The following is a 23,076-nucleotide window of genomic DNA, read 5'->3' on the forward strand; positions in this document are numbered from 1 at the left end:
AGAGTTTCGGGACGACGCGTTTGCGTCATCCCAGGTACAGGGGTCTGTACCTGTTGTAATCTCAACAGTTCCGCCTGTTGAGAGCCTTGCTGATTCAGCAAGGCTACTTTTTCCTTCATCTCGTCAAGTTCATGTTGTATGAACTTGGCGACGGTTGAATGGAGGGCATCTCTGTCTAAGTTGGACAGTAATGCCAGGATTGCATCGTTTCCTACGGATGAACTCATTCGTTCAACCGCACTCCTTTCTATATCACTTAGAAAGGAGTAGCTTTCAGGGGAAACGTGATGCGTATTCCCACTACCATCTAACATGTCCATGTTAAATGTGGGAAATGTGGTCCTTGGACGGACTACAAAGTGCTACCAGGTGTAACGGGGCACTGCGACTTGTACTGTTTCAGTACAAGTCCACTTCACACTGCTTCAGTTGTGAGTGGTGCCTTTCGTTAGGTGACGTACACTGTACGTATAGAGGAAGACTTCTCTTAAGACAAGTTAACTTAAGAGGGTAAAATGAAAACTGTATTAATATAGTTAAGTGTCTCTTAATCTATCTTTGTAAATGCTGACTTAACTATAAACTAATACTAAACATGTAAATGAATTCTTATCTCTATCTTATCTTGTAACTCTCTTTGATTACTTCTACAGCTGATTAGTCTGGGGAATAAATAGACATAATGGCCTATACCTATTTATGGATAAGAATTCAGGATATTACTATATAAAGAAATATCCTCCAAATATTATCTACCTTTTAGATAATATATTAATTAACAACCTTTAAGCATTAATTTCATGTAACGATACATCCCGTTACATTAAGAGCACCTCCGGTCCTTGTCGCCTCTTTCCTGCTCGTCTTAATCGCTGCTCAGAAAAGGCCGAGAGCATCCAAACTTACTAATTCTCCTCCTCAAACGTACCTTACATGGCCTTCAAGTTGAACACATCACGCAGTTCGACACATCTTGGCACAGATAGAGCCTACGTTAGCAAATCTGCTTCCATCTCGCCACATATGGCGCTAGCGTAGTGGCAAGCAAAATCCACATGCTTGGCACTTGCCATATTTTCTGTCTCTCCAATTGCTTTATCGCCGCTTGATTGTCCATCTTCATTTGCATAGGCTCAGTAATCCGCATGCCCTGATCTTGAAGTAGTTCTCTTGATTCCAAAAGCTCATGATCAGCCTGGGAGCCGCAATAAATTTGGCTTCCATCATACGCAAAGATACACCAGTCTGTTTTTTGCAGGACCAGAATATCACAGCACCGTCCAACTTCACAACACAAGCTGACACAGATTTGCGATCCAATTTGTCACCCACAAAATTGGCATCGCTCCAGGTCTAGATTTTAATATCATCTGTTGGTTTGCCGGCATCGCCTATCTGCAACTTCAACGTTTTAAAATCGTTCAAATATTTCGAGAGCGCTTGGCCACCTTCCAATCATTCACACCCACCAGAGATGATACATCCTCACTCACATTACCATTAGCTTTTACCACAAGGAGGAAGTCGAGCTTTTGGTCATACTGTCTTCGACAATTGGAGCTCGCACTCCGTTCGCTGTCTCAAATCAATATTCCTTAAGCAGAACTTCAACTACCGTGATCTCGTCTTTGTATCTTAAAGTACAGGCACATGTATGTTGTGCACTGCACAAAATCAAATTTGCACAATTTCGTGTACAGTAACTTGAACTATCTGCCAGCTTGCTTTCAACGATACAATGATTTCTTCAATAGAAGTACTGGCTGACTCGAACTTTTGGCACCGTATTCTTTCGACTCGGTCTTGTAAGAAATCACTCCGTTTGGAATCTTCATAAAAATGTTCAAATGCTTTCTTTGTCAGCGCGTAAGCATTTGGCACATCTCCTTGGCGAGCAAGCATATTCCATCGTCATGACTAAATAGTACCACGTTGACTTAACTATGTTTTATGACTACAGCAAACGCTTAAGTGTTTACTTTAAATGCGACGAGTCGAGCGTTGTATCTTTCGTTGCATCTGTCTTTGACTTAAACACCCACTTGTTGTGCAAAACATGGGGTGAATCACCACCTCCCACACACCGTCCACTTTCAAGGCATCCAAATTTTCACACATTGCTGTAACACATTTGTTCTCCTTTTGAATTTCATCGCCTCATGAAAATTCTTTCGATTTTACATCCTTATTGACGAATCCTTGGAGATCTTTCGACGGTACAACATTAGTCTTGTATTTGCACATTGACCGGGTCAAATGTCGATCACGTATTTAATCAGACGACCGCTCCTTTTTTTGCTCGACAGTGCATATTATGCGTCTCCTGGTCAACATCATTTTTAAGAACCTTGTAAGCTCACGTTTTGTCTACTTGTCCAACATTTCCGCGTTCCGGACGTGCTACGTGACTATCACGATTCGATCTTTTGGACTATAAACCTTGTATCCCTTCGTCTCGTCACATTTCCGACAACGATAGCCGCCTTTCCACGTTCACCCAGCGCCTTATTTTTGTACTGTACGTGGTGTACCAAATACCCCGATGTCACTCAAGACAGGTGTCATTTTTGCGAGCATCTCGATTGGAGACAGATGCCCTATGTTTCCTTAGTAGGGCTCCGGTTGAGCATACTCAGCTGCATCACCCCAGAAACGTTTCGACTGGCATACGAGTCCCTGGATGCGCGATTCGGATTGCAACATGCTATCCAGCAAGAATTTTAACAGATTGAAGGGTGCACCCTCGATCGTCTGAACATCGTGCGTACGGGGCCCGCGGAATTTGTTCTGCGTATACACGGCCACAGGTTCGACGTTATCCCCACACACACCGGAATACTCCTGCGGTGGGTGACAGCCCTGCTGTGTTATCTCCCCCCCAGCTTATCTATCGGGGCGGGACTGACATCGCCACCGTCGTTGCGCCTGTGGCAAAGTCCTCCTTTTACTTCAAGCTATAGCTGGCGGCTTATGGGGGCTGAGGTCACCTTTCCTAAGTCGATCAGAGCACCGCCCAGCCCGTCATACTACACCTGGGTGATGATGGATACACTGGTTTTGCCAAGACTCTCTACCGGCTCTGCATATCAGCTCGCACTCGGAACGACAAGCACTTAGCCGCTATATCCGGACAAAAGGCTCGTCTTCATGACGCACCCGCTGCTTCATCGTTTTCCATGGTCCGTTTTGGACGCGACGCCGAATTACTGCATCACGAAGGACTGAAAAGCAAGCCTTCCGTTTCCACAAATAAAGATTAGCGAGGCAGCTGTTGGTGCTTGTTGATTGACTCGATGATAAGGCGAGGAAGGATGAATGACAACGCACGGCATTAGGGTTGACGCCGGGGCAAGTGTGGGGTCACAGTCACGGTCTCTCGACATACCAAGTCTAGACTGGTTACAGGGTCTCGACGCGGCAACTCAACTTGTATCATGCTGGGCGGCACACCAACGACAGCTGCAGAAAGCCCCGCCTGCAACGGCCGGGTGGAGACTATACGCCAATTATGTTGGAATTGTGCCTGCGCCGCAGCGCTCTGGGACACAAACTGTAGGCCATTGGACTGAAGAACAAGTGACTTGTCAAGCGAAACAACGCTTCATGGGTGCCTGTGCCAGTACGCAAGTTTGAAGTATACCCGTGAATCAGCGAAATATATTAGAGGACCGGTTTCAGGATGACGTGGACGAAGCCATCCGCGGTTAGAAAACTATTTGGCACATTCTAGCCACACTCTGTCAGACAGGGCTATGGATGGACCGGAATGCAGCATTCTGCAGGGCAATTCCAGTCGATCTTTACGGCAGCACGGCCAGTTTTAGGCATTCTGCCTACGTCAACTCTGAGCAATTGCAGTGAGGGATCATCGTAAAGTTGCGACAGCCACACGTGGAACAATGTTAAACGCTTGCATCGAGTTGCTCGAGCGAGAACCTTGAGGGTCTCCAGTCTCTACGTTGACCAGCCGCGATATGCACCGGGCCCTACCAACGCTAATATCCTGGCTTAGGACTTTCCAGAGATCTTGCACATAATTAATACCGCGGGAATAAACATTCTGAATCATACTAATAAAACGAGAAAGCGTCACCATGCTTCGCGCCATTTTATGATGGTGTGTGCATCCGTTCAGCCTATCGGATGCTGACCTGGTCGTTTGCCTCGCTTACCTGATGCATGGTACCACCTGTATTACAAAAACGTCCCGAGTTTTGTATACTCCACCTCCATCAGTGCGTAAAACGTGACTTCGAAAATGTAATTGTTGCTCAAACGCACCCAAACAAATGTTTAAAGCTTTAGGCAGCTACTCCTTCGTTTTTGCCAGGAAAGCACGGCAACAGCTGGATCTGTGGTTTGATAAAGTTTACCAAAGAACGATTACCAGGTCAATCGCGGGTGGGGGGGTAATTGTACATTTTAGGCCGAAACAAATTACTCCACCATGAAATCAATTGGGGATATTTTTTAAGTGTCGTCACGTGATTGCACATTTCTAGGGTAGTATTTTTGTGCCGTACCTGTGAAGGGTCACACAGCAACTCACAGAGGAAGTTCTTAACTGATATATATGTTGAAATCTTTTAGCAATCTAACTACAGTAATAAATCAGGCTACTAAATGCTGCTAATTTACTACTACTAAATATCAATAATTCGTACTTGAGGTGCCGACACGTGTCATTCGTATCTAGCTGGTAACCCATCTATATTCCCTGATGTGCCTATACACATTCCGACTATATGACATAGTCAAAATATCCTTAGTGTGTCAGTACACTAGTCACATCTAACCCCGTTACACCCTCCCGCAACAAAATATGAAACACTTTTGCTGGGGGGGGGAAGGGGGAACCCGACGGCAAGTAACACAACGAGTCTGCCACGCTGGCACCCACACACGCGGAACCACCGCAGCGACTACAATGACGACTTACCCCAAGACGCCCTCAGGGCACTCGCAGACCACGACGCCATCGACTGATACAGTCACCACAACGACAGACGTCACGACGCCCAACGGGCAAGCCGAAGAAACATCGCTTGAGCTGTCAGACCCCGTGCGTGATGACACACCGAATACTACGACATCATCTCCACGAGAAGCAGCTCACCACGATGCAAACAGCTCCGATGCGAAAGATCGTGAGCGAAGCAAGTTGCTCGGCAAGCTGCGTCGCAGAGTATCACGCAACGAGCTGCTCAAACATCAACCGAATAAGAAGCCACGTGCTGTGTCAGCTCTGCGAATTGCCGCGCGATGCCGCAAGCGGCAAGAGCGTGCACAAGGACTGAAGTGTGCTCGCGAGTCCGACACAACACCGTCATCCCCGATTCACCAATGTTCATCCTGCTCCACTTGAGACGATCACTGCTGACACGCCTTCTCTAGAGTCGAAACCACCTTATGCGAGTGAACGTTTCCATGAGACCCACAAGCTCGAGCCAAACCGGCGAACAAGTACCTCCTATGTGTCCATCGGACCCCCAAGGAAGCCACAAGCGTCATCGTGACACTTGCGTCCCATGGACAAGGGACCAGCTACTTGGAGTGAAGGTTTGGCTGGTGGCAACTACGCGGAATTCTTCCAACGATGTTGAGAGCGAGGAAGACCTGTGAAGCAGGTTGACGAATGCCCACTCGTCCTTGATGACGACACTGACGTCGGCCGACAGGCTTACAAGACCAATTCCGCCAGTGGCTGACCGCCATGGGATATCCCATCCCCGAATTCTTCAACTCGCCGCATCGGATCGACTGGTTGGCGCTTCGACGTCTTCGATTTCACATGGCCAAGCAGTTCCTGATTGGCGGTGGGATGTCTATCGTCGTATCGACCAAGACAGTCCGACCCCGACGCTCATCCTTCAAAAAGTCATCATTAAAATTTAGAAGGGGAAATCACCCCACGACATCGATTCGAAGAGCCTCCTTGGCCGGGTAGCATGGACCAATCAAGTGGCAACGCCTTTAAGTGTTCCCGAGGTCCGCGCAGTCCTCCACGAGGTGGTCCCTAGGTTCCCACGCATTATGGGCTTTCGGGTAGCCACGCCACTTCATTCAGAACTCCTGCCGTCCGCGTTAAGGCTATGTCCGACCAAATTTTCACATGGAAGTATCGTTCCCCGTCCTGACTCAACAAGGGTTGAGGAGGACGGATCATACCACCATGGCTCATCGCGTTCGTCTGGGGAGTTACGACCCCTTTGATCTCACTGGCTTCCTGCCTGGATCACTTGGCGGCATGTCTAGACGACCTATCTGCCTTGACCGATCGTGTCCGCATCCTCGAGGACCATGACCATGCGGATGATCGTTGTGTGAAACATTGTAATGAATCACAGAGCCGTCAACGGCATCGCTTGGAGCAGCTTGCTCAGCTCGACGACAGGATCGGGTATTTGACTGCGACGATGAACAAGGACTTGAATGACCATCAGCGTTGGCTGGCTTCGTTGTTTGATCGGGTGAAGATCCTTGAGCGCCACCTTGCGAGCTCTTGCACCTCCCTCGAATTAGTCTGCGTACCCTTAGGTCATCCGTCGTGCCCTTGGGGGCCACCTGCGAATCCTTCATGGACGACCGGTCACCCACCAAGTGATAAGTCTGCTGCTCCCTCGGCTGATGACCTTCGTCAGATGATGGGACAACTGTGGCGTCTGTTTCAGACCGGTCCGACAGATCAAGGTAGGCCTTAAGCATGCCAACATAGAATGTCGGGTGCTTTGCCATAGCCGATGGCAAGTTCAAGGTGCAGGCATTGCCGTGCACACCAATGACCGTGAACGGTCTCACGAAATGCGGACGAAGCTTCTTATCCCGACAGCTGATACCGCGTGCATAAATAGATTTTTAAAATTAAGTAGCACCAATCACCGATCTTAACACTTGCGTATTCCGACGACCATGAGTGTCACGGTATTTCTTTTAAAGGTCTTGAGCAGCAGCCATGGCGTCCCTGACACGTAGTCTAATGGCTTCACCAGTTTCAATTAACGTCAGCAAATTGTGTTTGACCGATGGTGAAACTCCATTTAGGCCTCTCAGGTCATCGGCGACAGCTTCTCTCTCATTCACATTGAAGCCATTGGCAACGATAGTGGAGTACGCGGATGCCGCAACCAATTCGGGAAAACCCTGTGACAAATGCACCACATTATTCATTGCTAATTCCACTTGCGCTAACTGCGCACTCCATTGGGATCGCTCATCCACGCAAACACTGCGAAGCACATCCCCCCAAACACGGTTGACCCGTTTGATCTGACCATCCGTCTGCGGATGATCCGCCGTCGACATATCCAGTCGAGTTTCCATCAGTCACAAAAAAGATGTTGCCAAAAGGCGGACACAAACCGAGTATCTCGATCACATACGAAAGACTCCAAAAGTCCTGATTTCGGAACACATTGTCGATGAACAGCTGTGCCGCCGGCGATGCCGTAAAGCTTGGGCGAACCGCCACTAGTAGCACCATCTTGCTGAAGCAACACACAAATACCATCATGCCCGTCTGGACATGCCTATCCGCCCGAAGGTCGAATATCAAGTCCATGCTCACTGAGCGCCAGCAGTCCACTGGGCCGGCAAACTCTGTAGCGGCGCCTGCGAAGACGACTGAGGCTTCACTCGTTGACAAGCCTCGCACGTCTTGACATACGACCGGACCCACTTGTACATGTGGGGCCACCAGAAGTCACGTACCACAGACGTTTGCGTCTATTTGCGCCCCAAATGTCCACTATTCGACGTGTCATGTGCCTTATAGAGGATTCGGTGACGTAAGTCTTCGTCGTCAGTGACGACCACGCGTGTGTCATCCCCCGAATTCTCACTGTACAACAGAGGTTCATCAAACAGACTATGCCGATGGAGGTGTGCCTGCTGGCGCTTAGTATGGTGCCACCCCGGCCGACCGTGCCCTTGCGCATCGAGTTAATTGGGGCTAGCTCCGTTTACTCTCGCCTCCTAGAGGTTCAACAAAGCCTAGGTCTTCCCCAGTAGGGCGCTACGCACCTACTGGGTATCAAATTCTTCCCGCACCGTACCAGATTTCTGAAATAGGTCGGAATTGGTGCTCTTTCGAGCTTTACGCATAATTTATAGGGGGCAGGTCGGGCGTAATTGTTTCGTGCTTCCGCACATATAACATCTACGGACATTCTTATGCTATTCCACAGCTTGAAAGTCCTCTTCTCCTTCCTCAACGAGGCTTAGATCCATGGGTTCCGGTCTATTAGACGGTACCCATGTGCTCGAAGAGCTTGTTCGGTAAACAGGCGTGCTAACGCAAGCAGACTTATATTCGAGTTCAGCGCGTAGCGCTATGGCAACCCCCTCTTCGAAAGTGGAAGGATGAGATCGGAATAATTCTGTCTGGGCAACGCCCTCATTGACCCCCCCCCATAAAGATTGTTTTAATCATCGCTTCTTGCATCGGGCCTTGATGTATAGATGCAATTAGAGTTCTCAACTCTGGACAAGTCCCCTATGTTCGTTTACCCTGTCGAGTCGCTAGGAACCGTGCTCGCATGCGAGAAACCTGATCAGGCGGTGCAAACATGCTAGTCATTTGCCATTTCAGCGAATCCCATGAAGGAAAAGCGTCGTATATGGACGTACTACACGATAGTGCCCACTCATTCGCTCTACCTCTGAGATTGGAAATGGCCATAGCCACCTTTTGCCGTTCTGTTAAGAACAAGGCGGAATCAATGGACATCTCCATCTGCTTAATCCAAAAAGGGAGATTCTCTCCCTCTTTTCCCTCAAATGTCTTTACATTGACAGCTAGAGGGCAAGCCTTCGGCTCTGAATCAGGTAGAGAGATGTACCGGGTCGGCATCGATGCCGCTAAATTGTCTTGTACCTGGCCGATCAGGAAGGTTTCATATCGCATGAAGGCTTCAAGCCTTGCATGCAGGACCTCTGGTCCCTGGGAGATAATGAACTACACATGCTCAAACCCAAATAAAGTTTTGAGCTTGTCGTAAGCTGCTCGTTGCGCGTCTGAAAGTTCTGGAATCTCTTCCATTTCAGTGTGAAATTAGTCTTGTAAAGACCCAGGCGTAGATTTACTACGAGTGCTACCAGGTGTAGCGGAGCTACCTCGCTCCTGAAGTCAGAGGAACACTTTTAGGCTCAAAGAGTCTCTTAGCTCTATAGAATTAATGGGTTTAACAACTCAGGGAGTCGTACAAGCTATTAAAGCTTAAAAAATCCTTGTTCAAGGGATTTAGGAGAAAATTAAGTTGCTACCACACAAACTTAAGCTAACCTAAAGCTAGTCTAGAAACTATCCTGAAGTTAGTCTTACAGGATAAATTCTAGACTAGCTTTAGGATAGGTTACGTTTGTGTGGTAGCAACATAACTATCTCTTAAACCTTACCCTAGCTATTTTAAAATAGATTTCGGCCGCCAGATTTATATCTGGCGGTGACCACAGCTGTTACCCATAATGAAGGGGATTCACGTTATTAACTATTGTAAGATAGGATAAAGGGTATTTTACTTATTAAGTAAATGTACCACAACAACGGTTTTTCAACCGATGTGTGCCCCGTTACAGTATTGCTGGTGTTAAATTCTCAAATATATAGATGCACAAAAAATATTCGGCTATTTGAATGCCAGACGGGATCGAGCCCAATGCCTTATGATCATTTTTAATGTTTTATGCTAGAATCTCAAAAATTTATAATGTTAATAATTATCAGAAAAGGCGAGGCGTAATTACAAAATTGCTAGTAATTGCATGAATGGTAGTGGTGCTTTCTGCTTTTCTTGTCTCGGGCTGCTGCGCATATGTTCTTGACGTAGCAGACGCAGAAAGTCATTTGCTTTGGAGCTGCAGCATAACTGGAGCCGACGACGTTTGCGTCAGATTAGTGGAATGTATTCTGTAATAAGGTTTTTAAAAATAAACTAGAAAATGCAATGCCAATAAGTTGAGATTAACTACCTAAGAAAAACGACCTTATAACAAAATATATGAGCTAGTATCTCGGTAAAACTTTATTCTTTTGTGTGAAGTAAGTTGAGATCAAAACGGAGCTCGAGCACAGGGCGATGCTAGCACCGTCGCAGGGCAATCGATAGGTGAACTTTCTCGAATTTCTAAGAGCTGAGCAATAGAGTATTTCAGCTTATCGGAGTAATCATCGCACGAAATTCCAGCTTGAGCCAACACTGGCATTTGCAATGCAGCCGTTCGATAATGTAATTCCATATCATAATCCTTCGTCGTGGAATCAACTTTCTCTACAAGCTCATCTTCTATTGCAGCTATTGCCGTCGGTACAGTAATAACGTCATTGTGTCGCTGGTCTCCAGCTTGATGGTCTAGACAGGTACTACCAGCCAGAAAATTAGCCAGGGAACCTAATTCCACGCGATCGTATCGAACGCGGTCCTTCTTGCCCTCATTATCTATGTGCTTACTCGTAGTTTGAAAAAGTTCTGGTCGTTCTTTCTCCTTCACAATTGCTAATTCAAGTGACGTTCTCGATCTTGCCAAATCATCTGCACTATTTTCATTAATTTCGTTAGCCGTTTGCTCATTTTTCCATTCACTTGTAGCAATTATGTCCTCGTTTTCCAAAACCACGCCCACAGAAGCCGCGGCAATTTCTGTCGTAGCATAATACGCCTCATAGCACCCATTACAATATAAGCGTCCATCGTTTTCATCGAGTACCAGTTTTTTGCCACTTGTTGCGCAAGTCGAGCATGACCAAACCTTGTTCTCAGGCTCTTCCATTCTCAGATTGTTCATGAGCTGTTGCGCCTTTGTTCTCAGTATTGTTGCATGCTTCACACCATTACACAACATTTGATTTTTTTTCAAGTCATCTTGAAGTAAGCATTTCGATACAATCTGTAGAGCATAATCAAAATTCTCCACGGCTTCTTTGAGGAGTTTTAAAGCCTTCGGGTCTGAACGCATTGCAAGTCGCACAGAGGCCTCTCCGATGTCCACTGCGAGCACAAACATTCCAGCATAGTCATGCATATCATACGCAACCTTTAGCATTTCCTTCCACGTCTCTATCGCGTGATCATAAAACCCTTCATTGGCCAAGGCGCGGCCGCGGAGGATGGCACGACGGGTATTTTCCATTAATTACACGATGACTTGTTCTTATACGGAGATATGAATATAGGCTTGGTTTAAGAAAAAGGAACGTCAAACATGACTTGGAAGGATCCCGTTGAGAGGTTTCTAGAGCTGCTACGTCTGCGCACAGTTAGCGCTGAAGGGCCATCTGGCAGCTACAATGAGGTGCATGAAAGTCTAGTGTTTGTACAATTGTATTGGCTAATAGTCGTCACGATATCTAGTGTGCTCGATGGCTGCGCAAATACTTAGAGGAGCGTATGTATATAATCATTTATCATGAATTTGAGAAAAAGTGTCGGTCTGATTTGCACTGTGCAGTCGGTCTTACGGTGCAAGTCTTTTCACCTGTTGAAAATAAGTCGATTATTCTAGTACGACTCGCTTTTCAACGACCATCACAATGTGATTTGATCATAAATTCACTTTTCAGGCAACGTGGAAGGGATTAGACCCGACACTTCCAGGAATCATACTTAATTCCCATTATGACGTAGTGCCAGCGATGGCTGAGCACTGGCAGTACGAACCTTTTGAAGTACGCGTTGGACGTCCGACGTTATAGTTTCAAGGGGGTACTGTTTCTAATGTAATTTTTGAAAAGGCCAAGGTGCTCGAGGATGGGCGTATCTACGGTCGAGGAACTCAGGATATGAAAAGCGTTTGCATCCAATATGTCGAAGCGGTGCATATGCTCATCAATTCAGGGTATCAACCCCAGCGCAATATTTACTTACTGTTTGTCCCCGACGAGGAAATCGGAGGCGTTGGTGGAATGAGTAAATTTCTTGAAAGCGAGCAATTTAATGCAATAATGCCGATTGCGTTTGCATTTGATGAGGGATTGGCAAACATTGGCGATGCCTTTACTGTCTTTTATGGAGAACGATCGCCGTGGTGGGTGTATGTGAAAGCGAAAGGTCCGACTGGCCATGGGAGTCGCTTTATTAAAGATACAGCGACAATGAAGGTCATTGACATTTGTAACAAAGCCTTGGCTTTTCGTGACGAACAAGAGAAGGTTCTTGGAGCCGACAACGGCTGTAAGCATGGTGATATGAAAAAGAAAAAACTAGGAGATGTCACAACAATCAACATCACGGCATTGCAAAGCGGGGTCTCTAACGATGGTGGAGTAACGCATGCTCTTAATGTGATCCCAACAGAAGCCGTTGCTGGCTTTGATATTCGCGTGTCGCCTGATATGGCATTGGAGGCGATGAAAGATAAATTGGACGAATGGTGTTTAACTGAAGGTGTTTCGTGGGAATTTGCTTCATGGACTGATCCGTTGCACAAACATTACGTCACATCTCTGGACAATGGAAATGTTTGGTGGCAGCTATTTCAAAAGGCTTGTGCTCAGATGGGAGAAAAATTGGAGGTGGAGATTTTTCCAGCAGCCACTGACAGTCGTTTCTTGCGCAAGATGGGCATACCTGCCATTGGCTTCTCACCGATGAAGCAAACCGAAATTTTACTGCATGAGCACAATGAAAGCCTTTCGAAGGATACTTTCTTGCACGGTATCAATGTTTATGTGGGAATATTCCAGGAGATGTTTGCGTACAAATAATGCTTAGCGTGCCTGCATGGAGAGCAAACCGACTGAGGTTTTTTTCGAGGCTTATGTGATAAACTTCTTCACTGCCTGCACAGGGGCATTTTACATACCGTTTCATATTATAAAGATGCAGAAACTAATACAATTCTTCCTGATGACCTATAGTTTTGCTGCTCAATAAAATCATGTTAACTCTCTCGTTGAATTCAATGCATCACAGATATCATATAGGTGACAGGTGGCTGACTGCTCGTAGAAAAGTGACCGGGTCATCCTGCTTAAGCGGTTACAGAATATATAATGTATCACAGTTATATAATCTGGCTACAGAAATTAATAAAGGTAAAACTAAAATTAAAAATCTTAACATCTTGAATATCAGATTTTTTGATGTTTTCTGATAGTATTTTTTGATCTCAAAAACAAGAACAGACTATTAATTTTTCTTTAAGAAATTAACTTTAAAAAATGGACCAATTGATGCTTGGGGAATTCCTTTATTAAATACAATAATTTTATATTTCGAAAATGTTGAGTATAGCTCTCTAGCTACTCATAAAATACAAATATGACCAGTACCCGAAGCTACAAAGTAATCATACATGGAGCTAGGCTGGGAGAATTCATGTAAGCCAATCTATCGTTGACCCACTCATGCTTCAACATGCGTCCCTATGGCGTTAGAACGCGTTGCTTTCTATTGTCTCTTCACGTATCTTATTTATTGCTCTGACATTGTCGTGTGCGCGTTAATTAGACTCGGAAGGCTATGGCCTGAATCAAGGGTGCGTTTTGCTTTCTTCGGGCAAACAGTGCCCAAGTCGACTTTACCGCGCAAAAATTCTAAAATTTCTTCCGTGCCAGCTTCAATGATGAGACGACGGCTTTGACCGGGGAAAACAAGCCCCGAATCCTGCTTATGGGTCTTCGCAGGTAATGTCGATTTTTTTACCTGCGCTTAATTCGATCCTTATAATCTAATGTTTTTGCCTCTACTATAGGAGTGGCAAGTCAAGTATTCAGCGTGTAGTATTTCACAAAATGTCGCCGCACGAAACACTATTCCTCGAAGGCACAAACAGTCTCGACATCAAGTATATTGCCAACAATTCGCTTGTACAGTTCCAGATCTGGGATTTTCCGGGAGACTACGACTTCAAAGGTGAATATTACATAAGAAAGCTCTAAAGAGTCAGTAATGTTACATTAGTTGCATCATTTACTTCAGAGGATTTGGTGTATGGAGGTCAACTAGTTAACGAAGAAATGATCTTCAGCAATTGCGGTTCCATTGTGTACGTAATTGACGCACAAGACGAACCGTATGCAGAGGCATTGGCGCGTCTGCATGACACTGTCACGCGTGCTCATCGGTACAATCCCGATATTTTGTTTGAGGTGTTTATTCACAAAGTCGACGGTGATCTCTTCCTTTCGGATGATCATAAAATTGGTATGAACGCTAACGTCTTACGAAGGCATAGTATTTAGTTTTAACAAAATCGATTTGTTGGTATGATAGACTGCCAGCGCGAGATTCAACAGCAAATTATGGACGAAATTAATGACGGGGAGCTGGACATCCATATGAGCTTTTACTTGACAAGCATCTACGATCATTCGATTTTTGAAGCCTTCAGTAAGGTCGTGCAGAAGCTTATTCCTCAGCTTCCGACACTTGAAAATCTTCTTAACATCCTCATTACGGTTGGAAATGACTTGTCATTGTTAAACACACCATATGTATTCTGAATAATGTTTGAACGCCTTTGTGTAGAGCTGCAATATGGAGAAGTCATTTCTATTCGACGTCGTGAGCAAAGTCTACATTGCCACGGACAGCAATCCTGTAGACATGCAGTCATATGAGCTGTGCAGTGATATGATCGATGTCGTCATCGACGTGTCCTGTATATATGGGTATGTCGTTTTGATGCTTCACATGTTACAGATATTTAAGATAGTTTACTTGCTTTGTTGCGGGATAGATTGAATGATGATGGCGATGGTGACGGCTTGGCGTACGACTCTAAGTCCTCATCGGTGATCAAGCTTAATAATGGGATGGTTCTGTACCTTCGTGAAGTGAATAAGTAAGTTCGCTTGTGTTACTTTACTCTAGATTTGCAGATCTAATGCCAATAATTTTGAATATCAAAGCTATCTAGCTTTAGTATGTTTGCTACGGGCTGAAAACTTTACGAAGCAAGGCATTATCGACTACAACATTGACTGCTTAAAGTCAGCTATTGGCGACGTCTTTAAAGCGCCAAAGGCGATCGAGTAGATCTAATAAGGACATAAGCAAAGTGACAGCGGGGAAATTCAATAGGCTTGACAAGTGATTTTTATCTGCATCGTGATCTAAATCAATCGTGTCTAAATCCACCTTATAAACGCGCGGTCCATTCATTCAGTCTCAATGATGACTTTTTAAGCACTTCCACGCCGCTACTTGTTGTCAAATATAAATCAAGATGTTGAAGGTTGCACTGTAACTGTAGACGAGAAATTAATTAAAGACTCGTTTCTTCATTATCTCCAATTGTTGTACTTTTGGATCCCGTCGTCGAAGAAGCTCGGCCACACGCCAATTTCTTCGCTAAATGCAGCATTGACTTATTTAGATCAACCTTAAATCGACAATTGACGTCTTATTTCTTATTTCACGATAGCAGCTTGGTAACCTTTCTTACAGAAAGTTTAAGGGTGTGATACCTGCCAAAGATAGATGCAGTCAATATCACTGATATATTTTTTCCTGAAATTAAACACTTGCAATTCACTTTCACTTTATTTTGAAGGTTCAGTGCGGCTGGATTATTTGGGTGCACCTTCTTATAATCCATTGTTATGATACAAATGTCTCAGTTGACGACACCAACTTTATTCATTAACTCGTTATCTCGTTTTTCATGCGCAGATTTTGTGACGCATTGCATGAGAAATTCTAATGTAAACGGAAGATTAAGATTCTTAGGTACCTCAGTAGACTCTTAGGAAAGTAGAGACAATAATCAATTGAAATGAAAATGCGCTGCTGAATCATTTAAGATGCGTTTTACAATCGGATAAACAACAGATCTGATCAAAGAATGGGTACCCTTTTAATTGGCATCATCCGAATTGGACGACTTTTCCTCGCCGTGCACAATATATAAGTTAATAAAGTAACTTACGTCAAAAAGCTGTTTGAACGAATTGTGTTGCTCGCTTTCTCGAGCTCAAGCGGCGCGACCACGTATTGATGCTTAATTCATTAATCTGCAGTGATTGACAACTTTCTTTTGTATTGAAATAAGCTGAAAGGTTTAAAACGGTGTCTTTATTATTTCCTGTCATTCAATCCGCCGTTATAGGTATCTTTGTTGTGAAATAAGCAAAATGAGAAGAATACTGTAACTATCTCCTGCAGTAACAGCAAGATTACGCGCTTAAGGATTGAGCAGAAATCTGTTTCTTTCTCTCAAAAGTAATGTTATAATAGTATCGAGGAGTGTGAGTATCGAGGAGTGTGGTGTAAGCATAATACCGGTACGATACTGTGACTCAAAAAGACAAAAGTTATCCTATGGACGCCAACCCACAGCTCAATGACATGTCTCGGCGTCCGCGCGGTCGCCCCCCATCGCGCTCTTGGGCCTTCTTCACACCATTAGGAGAGCCTCAAAAATTAATATCAGCCGAATGTCGCCATTGTAACCAGCTAGTACTCTACCACAAGAAATGGGCCCAGGCTCGTGCCCATTTAATGAAGTGCCCCCAGTTCCTGCAGCTAGTTGACACATTACCACCCAATGACGTGCCTCAGTGGTACTTGGCTGAAATCTTTCGACGCCAGCAAAGTCTTGCCCAAAATCGAAGCGCAAATTATTATCAAACGAATCAGATGTTGACTCAAAGGTCGGCAACTGCGAATCCATATTCAATCATTCAACCCGTGTCTATGGCAATGACATCTGACATCCCTATGCAAAATGGTATTGAAAACGTGTCACTGAAAGACGAAATTAATGCAAATGGGGATTTTGTGGTAGAAAATGTGGCCATGCATTTGTTTACGACGATGCAAGTAGAAAAGTTGCTCGATGAAGGTTTCGAGTTGCCGTACTTGGTGCAAGCATTCGAAGCTTGTGGCCTCGATGTTGCTATGTTTTGTAAGGAAGAGATCATGACCACACTATTGGATCAGTGCTTTAACCGAATTCAGACGCAAGTATTTGGATTTCTTAAGAATGGTCTAGTACCGGTGACATTATCGCTCCTTCCAGCAGCAAGCCGTGAAGGAGATAAATTAGTAACATACATGGTAACATTAGCAAGCTCAAATAAGTATCCAATGGTATTGGAGTCAGTACAAATACCGAGTATTGGAGATCCAAATGCAATACATGATTTGACCCGGATTGTCGAGAATCTGTCATGTCCAGTGGCAGGGTGTGTCGTGCCTTGCTCAACAACAGAGAGTCGACAAACTTGTGAAATGCTGCAGTCGCAATTTCCAGCAATGTATTTTCACGGATGCATGCGTGACGCCTTGCAGTCGCTTGTGCGCCAATTGTTTGGAGCTACTGAAGACGTCAAAGCAGAGAGTAAACACACTATACCGATATCATTTACTCAAGATTTGCAACAATTTGCCTTGCAGTGCAACGACCTCATTTTTTTCCTCCCACGATCAAAGAAATTGGATCTAGATTGGACCACTAGTGAGACAAACACTACCGTGCACGTGACAGCGAGGAGGCGATTACGCGTCAAAGAAGCGTTTGGTGCCGTTCTCCAAGCTGAGGCTTTTTTGGATGTTGAACACGTTTTTGCTCGACTTGTTTCGTCCGTAGGCGGGACTTCTTCGCCCCATGATGGCGCTCATTACCAGACTCAGCTTTTAAAGATTGTGCGCAGTCCACAGTTTGTAGAGAAGCTTCGCAAGTATTTGGCATTGTTTCAACCAATCCACACGCTGCTTTCATCTATCAGTGAGCCCTCAACAACGGCCACATTGCTAGTTTCTGAGGTGTATTCGTCATTATCAAAACTCACGCATCAATTTGATTCAATTGGATTATTTTCGCCAGAAGACAAGATAAGTTTACAAGCGCTTACTCAGCAGTTAAAGGATAAGGTATTGGGGTCAGCTCATTTGTTGGCCTATCTTCTGGATCCTGTATTATTAGCTGAAGATCTGCCAACAGATACAAAGACGGAAGTAGAGCAGAAGCTCATGGATTCTTTACGTAAGGATGATACGGGACTCGTTGAGAACGAGAAAAAAGCACTGCATACTCAATATATGGATTTCAAGAAATTTGCATGGAATCAAAAGACCACCAAAGCAGATACGCTTGCATTTCGTGCTTTGAAAGAACGAAAAAAGTTGCCGCTTCAATTTTGGTTTGCCGAAGGCTCCAAGTGGCCTGTGCTGCAGGCTATCGCTTGCCGTGTCTTTGTCATGCCAGTTTGTGCAGCAAATCCAGCACGGCTTATTCTGGAGTCAGGCTTGGCTTCAAGCACCCGTCACAACAAGACAGACCAATCAAGTTTTGACAAACTTTCGTTTATACGTGTCAACTCGCGTCAGCTACAGCTTGCTGAAGCTGAAGGTAGTTCGCTCGCGGCTCTTGTGAAGAAAGCGCCATCAGAAGGCAACGCTGACGACATTACTGCGTCCATGGTAGTGTAATATGCCTATGACATATGTCGAGAGATTAATTACGGTCCAAGTTTCGTGGCCGTGGAGCGCCTAGAAATGAAGACTTTTGCTAGTTGATAGGTGAGTTATGTAGCGCAATATGTTTTTCCTGTAGAATCTAGATCCGTAATTATCATTTTATGGTTGTACGCAATTGTTAACGATGTTGTCGCATAAACATCACTGCTTTATTATAAAGCTTGATAGAGAATGTAAGCGATTGGCCCAAACAGGCTGGTAAGTCTCACGAAAAGAAGTTACGAATGATGCATTGATTTTAATGTGGTACCGTCGCTTAATTGGTCGTTTGTATCTGTATGCTACATCTTCGTCCCTGTAGTTTTGAGCTCATTTCTTTGTGGTACTATTCAAATGGTCGCATATTGTGAATAAAAAGTCACTTCAATCGATTGTATAAATTCAGCAATTTGAACGCTGGATGACTCAGTCTCCTGTTGTCGCATACTTTCTTTTTTAATTTCATCAATTGAATGCGGGGTCCGTGAAGATGCTCACTTACATCGACAATATTTTTGATATAATTTCTTCATCTCTTGATCGACCGGCGCCCTTAAACTCATCGCTAATCAACATCAAGTCGAAACACATGGCAAAAAGGCATGAGCATATGGCTGACGCTCAGTGCTATATATATTATAGTTATTTTACTGGTTTGAGATTATACGTGGGCTTCACAACCGCCAGGGCGTTGTCCTTTCAATATCCATACTTTCACTTTTGTATATTAAGTTGGTAAAAAGCTTGCAACTTAAATTCATTTTTGTAATATTGAACCTTAATAGCAATGATATTGCGGAGCAGAGCATTTCGTGTCAATAATGGCGACTTGTCATATTAATTTTTATAATTGAATTAGTCAGACGAGCGCGCAAATTTTATTCTAATTATTTATAATTAAAGAGACTTTATTCTTTTTCACAATTATAATATTGGAAAGCTACAGAAGTGCAGCACACTGTAAAAATTTGATATTTTTTGTCTAGGTTCTTTAAAACCCATTCGATGTTAGATCTACTCAAGCATAGATTGAGGGCAATGTATGATACCCAGCGAGTCGCCTTTGCATTATTGTCTCAAAAAAATATTGAAATGCTCGACGATGTGATAGTGTTGTATTCAGATATGTCGTTTGCGCCGCCATCCAAACTATCCAAGCAAGGCCACTTACTTTAATATAGGTGCAGCGCACGATAAATCGTTAATTGTCTGCCACCACATCAGCTTAAGAGCGCCCGAATTGACAGCACGGTGTACTCGACATCGTGGCGGGTAATGTGTAAATTAGTCACGATACGCACGCGATTTCCATCTGCATAGGTTCCAACAAGCACACCTTTTTCGGATGAAAGCTTTTGCACGAGGGTTGTTGCCTCCAGCTTGGCGTCAGCTGTTAGAGAAAAGAAGATAATGTTCGTTTCGACAGTGTCAGGGTCGATCACGACATCCGAGATCGTAGAGAGACCGTGTGCGAGCGCCTGGGCATTCTCATGGTCTTCTACGAGGCGATCAAATTGATTTTCAAGCGCGTATAGTCCTGCTGACGCTACAATACCAGCTTGACGCATGCCGCCACCAAGCGACTTGCGAAGGCGTGTGGCATAGTAAATAAATTCCTCAGATCCGGCAAGAATGGAGCCGATAGGAGCTCCCAAGCCTTTGCTGAGACAGAGTGAGACTGAGTCTGCACCGTGAACCAGCTCATTCATTGGGATGCCAGATGCCACGCTAGCATTTGCCAATCGAGCTCCGTCAATGTGGAGACGAAGGCCACGCTTTCGGCACATTTGCTCAATTGCACGAATGTATGACAGTGGTAAAACTCGTCCGCCACACGAATTTTGCGTATTTTCAATCTCAACGAGTCTTGTTCGAGGATAATGTGGATCATCGTCACGAACGGCGCTAGTAATGTCCTTAAGGTCGAGCGTGCCGTCCATTTTGTTGGGAATAGTACGCAAACTGACGCCCATATATGCTACAAAAAAGGCAAATTTTATCAAACGTTTTGCAAAGCAATGTAGCAATTGTCGCTTGCTCACCGTTGGCTCCTGCGCCTTCATACAGAAAAATATGGGCCTTATCACCGCAAATGACCTCATCCCCTCGGCGGCAATGCACGCCAATCGCAATAAGATTCGACATGGTGCCACTATTTCATTTCATATGTGCGCATGAAGCAATTAACGCCTTCGTGTCGCTAGCTAAACCTCATCAAACGTACGATGGTACGTAGAGCGCAGCCGGCTTGCCAAGCCGTTCAGCCGCCACTTTCTCAAGTCGATTGACGGACGGGTCGGCATTAAATACGGCGTCTCCCACCTCAGCGGCTGCCATAACCTGGCGCATGGCCACTGAAGGGCATGTGACGGTGTCCGATAGAAAATTCACAAGGGCTCGTGGCACTTTGGTCATCTCAAAAGCTCAACTTTTAGCACATAAACAACTTAATATAATACTTCAGCCAAGCCACTTATTGTCAATACTGTATTCAAGTAAGATGGTAAATTTTCTAAGAAGAACGCTGCCTTATAATACATGCTAGCAAAATGGTCCTAATCTCCCGACTCGCAGCGCCCACAGACGAGGGGAAAGCGACGGGCTTGAAAGGGCACCTGACGTTACTTGTACATCGAAGGAAGCTTTCTTCGGACTCTCCGCGGTACGAATATTAGAGAAAAGTTCACTGGGTCATCAGTCTACACACGACACAAAGGCCAAAGCCACAACACCGCTTGCTCTTGCTCCAAGTCTTCTACTGGCGGACAACTGCTTGCCATCTTCGTGCCGCCTGTTGATTACCAGGCGCTATTATCTTCCCCACCGCGGGCGCTTCCACTGCGGCCACCGCCTCCTCCATAACCGCTGCCGCCACCGCCGCCACCACCACCACCGTAACCACCACCGTAACCACCACCGCCTCCGCCGTAACCTTCACCGCCACCACCGTAACTACCGCCTCCACCACGATTCCCACCACCACGGTCTTCACTACGGAAATCTCGGGCACCAAAGCGAGAGCCACTACGACCACCACGACCACCACGACCACTTCGACCACCCGTACCACGAAAGCCACTATTCGCCATCTGATCCAAAAACGCGGGGATCTCTTGGCCATTCTCAGCCATTAATTCGTACATTTCACGAGCAATGTTTCGATTTTTTTCATTCATCATAGACAGAGCATTACCAATGTTACCCACACGACCCGTACGTCCGATTCGATGCACATAGTCGTCAATATTATTGGGCAAATCAAAATTAATAACCTGCGTCACGCCATCGATATCAAGACCACGGGCAGCCACATCCGTTGCTACGAGTACGGGCGTACGACCCGACTTAAAGCTAGCTAGAGCCTGTTCACGCTCGCGTTGCGAACGATCGCCATGGATCGATGTGGCCGGAAATCCCTCGCGACAAAGCATATCTTCCAAAAAGTCCGCCCCACGTTTGGTTTCAACAAACACTAGAATCAATCCATCTTGGACCTGGTTAAGAAACCGCACCAAATAGTCTTCCTTGTCGTACTGTTCAATGTATTCCACTGTCTGCTTTACATCCTTGGAAGCTGAACCCACACGGCCAACCGTTAAAAAAATATAATCCCGTAAAAAATCCGAAGCCAGTCGTTGAATCTCGCGTGGAAACGTAGCACTAAACATAAAAGTCTGACGCTCTCGGGGCATGTCTTCCTGTTCAACAATTCGACGAATTTGAGGCTCAAACCCCATGTCGAGCATTCGATCCGCTTCATCGAGAATTAAAAATCGAATACATGACAGCGAGATGCGACCACGCTCCATTAAATCCACCAATCGGCCAGGAGTTGCTACCAAGAGATCACATCCACGCTCTAATTCTCGTAATTGACGACCGACTTCAGCACCACCGTAAATGACGACCGGAGCAATACCCGTACAATAGCAGAATTTCTTGGCTTCTTCATGAATCTGCGACGCTAATTCCCGAGTAGGAGAGAGAATTAAACCTGCTGGAAATATCTTCCGCGAACGGCCATGACCGACATCGGGCGGCGGTGTACCACCGACTCGTAGCATTGCTGCAAGTGTAGGGAATAGAAATCCACCCGTTTTTCCAGAACCCGTTTGCGCACATGCCATCATATCGCGACCCGCTAATCCAATAGGAATTGAATACTTTTGCACGGGCGTTGGCTTCGCGTACTTACACAACTCTAGATTTCGAATCACTTCAGGACCAAGCTGTTCTTCTGCAAACTCTGACACAGGATCGGGCACGTTCTCACCACTAGTTTCAACGGGAATGTCGTCATACTTGTCGAAATTAATACCCGACGACTTGGCGTCCCCAAAAAGCTCATGCTCCAGACGTTCATTGCGACGTACGTCACCATGGTACCCCATTTCATTTACACGGACACTTCCACCGCCACAACCGCCACCTCCGCGACCGTAACCACCTCCGTAACCTCCACGGCGGTCGTCTCCGTAACCTCCTCGACGATCGTCTCGACGGTCAGACTCAAAGCCCGACCAGCGAGAGTTTGTCGCACGCGGTGGAGCGTCGCCACGCTCATGGGAGCCACTACGACCGCCTTCACGTGAACCGCCTCGTCGGTCGTAGCCACCACCACCGCTGCGACGTTCGTCATTGCCACCGCGACGGTCTTCATTGCCACCGCGACGGTCTTCAT

The 23,076-nt window shown here is 45.5% G+C and overlaps 5 protein-coding genes across 5 annotated transcripts in view; 3 read left to right on the top strand and 2 right to left on the bottom strand.

The window, feature by feature from the left end:
* Positions 1-10,047: 10,047 nt before the first annotated feature.
* On the bottom strand, positions 10,048-11,124 carry CCR75_001410 (uncharacterized protein; the record flags this gene model as incomplete). The annotated part of the gene is made up of 1 exon (XM_067959513.1): positions 10,048-11,124. The coding sequence occupies one exon, from the start codon at positions 11,122-11,124 to the stop codon at positions 10,048-10,050; it is 1,077 nt and encodes a 358-aa protein (XP_067817982.1).
* Positions 11,125-11,196: 72 nt separating this feature from the next.
* On the top strand, positions 11,197-12,849 carry CCR75_001409 (uncharacterized protein; the record flags this gene model as incomplete). Its single annotated transcript, XM_067959512.1, has 3 exons — positions 11,197-11,286; positions 11,555-11,659; positions 11,726-12,849. 3 exons carry the CDS (start codon positions 11,197-11,199, stop codon positions 12,695-12,697), a joined length of 1,167 nt encoding a protein of 388 aa, XP_067818318.1. The 3' UTR covers positions 12,698-12,849.
* Positions 12,850-13,287: 438 nt separating this feature from the next.
* Positions 13,288-15,285, top strand: CCR75_001408 (uncharacterized protein; the record flags this gene model as incomplete). The annotated part of the gene is made up of 9 exons (XM_067959511.1): positions 13,288-13,312; positions 13,443-13,470; positions 13,550-13,618; positions 13,687-13,847; positions 13,914-14,138; positions 14,208-14,392; positions 14,463-14,605; positions 14,674-14,778; positions 14,846-15,285. The coding sequence occupies 9 exons, from the start codon at positions 13,288-13,290 to the stop codon at positions 14,970-14,972; spliced, it is 1,068 nt and encodes a 355-aa protein (XP_067818317.1). The 3' UTR covers positions 14,973-15,285.
* Positions 15,286-16,256: 971 nt separating this feature from the next.
* On the top strand, positions 16,257-18,368 carry CCR75_001407 (uncharacterized protein; the record flags this gene model as incomplete). Its single annotated transcript, XM_067959510.1, has 1 exon — positions 16,257-18,368. One exon carries the CDS (start codon positions 16,257-16,259, stop codon positions 18,366-18,368), a length of 2,112 nt encoding a protein of 703 aa, XP_067818316.1.
* A 2,241-nt stretch (positions 18,369-20,609) lies between these two features.
* CCR75_001406 (uncharacterized protein) overlaps positions 20,610-23,076 on the bottom strand; it is a gene marked incomplete at both ends in the record, with an annotated part of 4,627 nt that continues 2,160 nt past the window's right edge. The window contains 3 exon segments of the mRNA XM_067959509.1: positions 20,610-20,818; positions 21,155-21,186; positions 21,198-23,049. Coding sequence (XP_067818315.1) covers positions 20,610-20,818; positions 21,155-21,186; positions 21,198-23,049 — 2,093 coding nt within the window.

Source organism: Bremia lactucae, linkage group LG6, assembly GCF_004359215.1.
Source record: "Bremia lactucae strain SF5 linkage group LG6, whole genome shotgun sequence".
NCBI lineage: Eukaryota > Oomycota > Peronosporomycetes > Peronosporales > Peronosporaceae > Bremia > Bremia lactucae.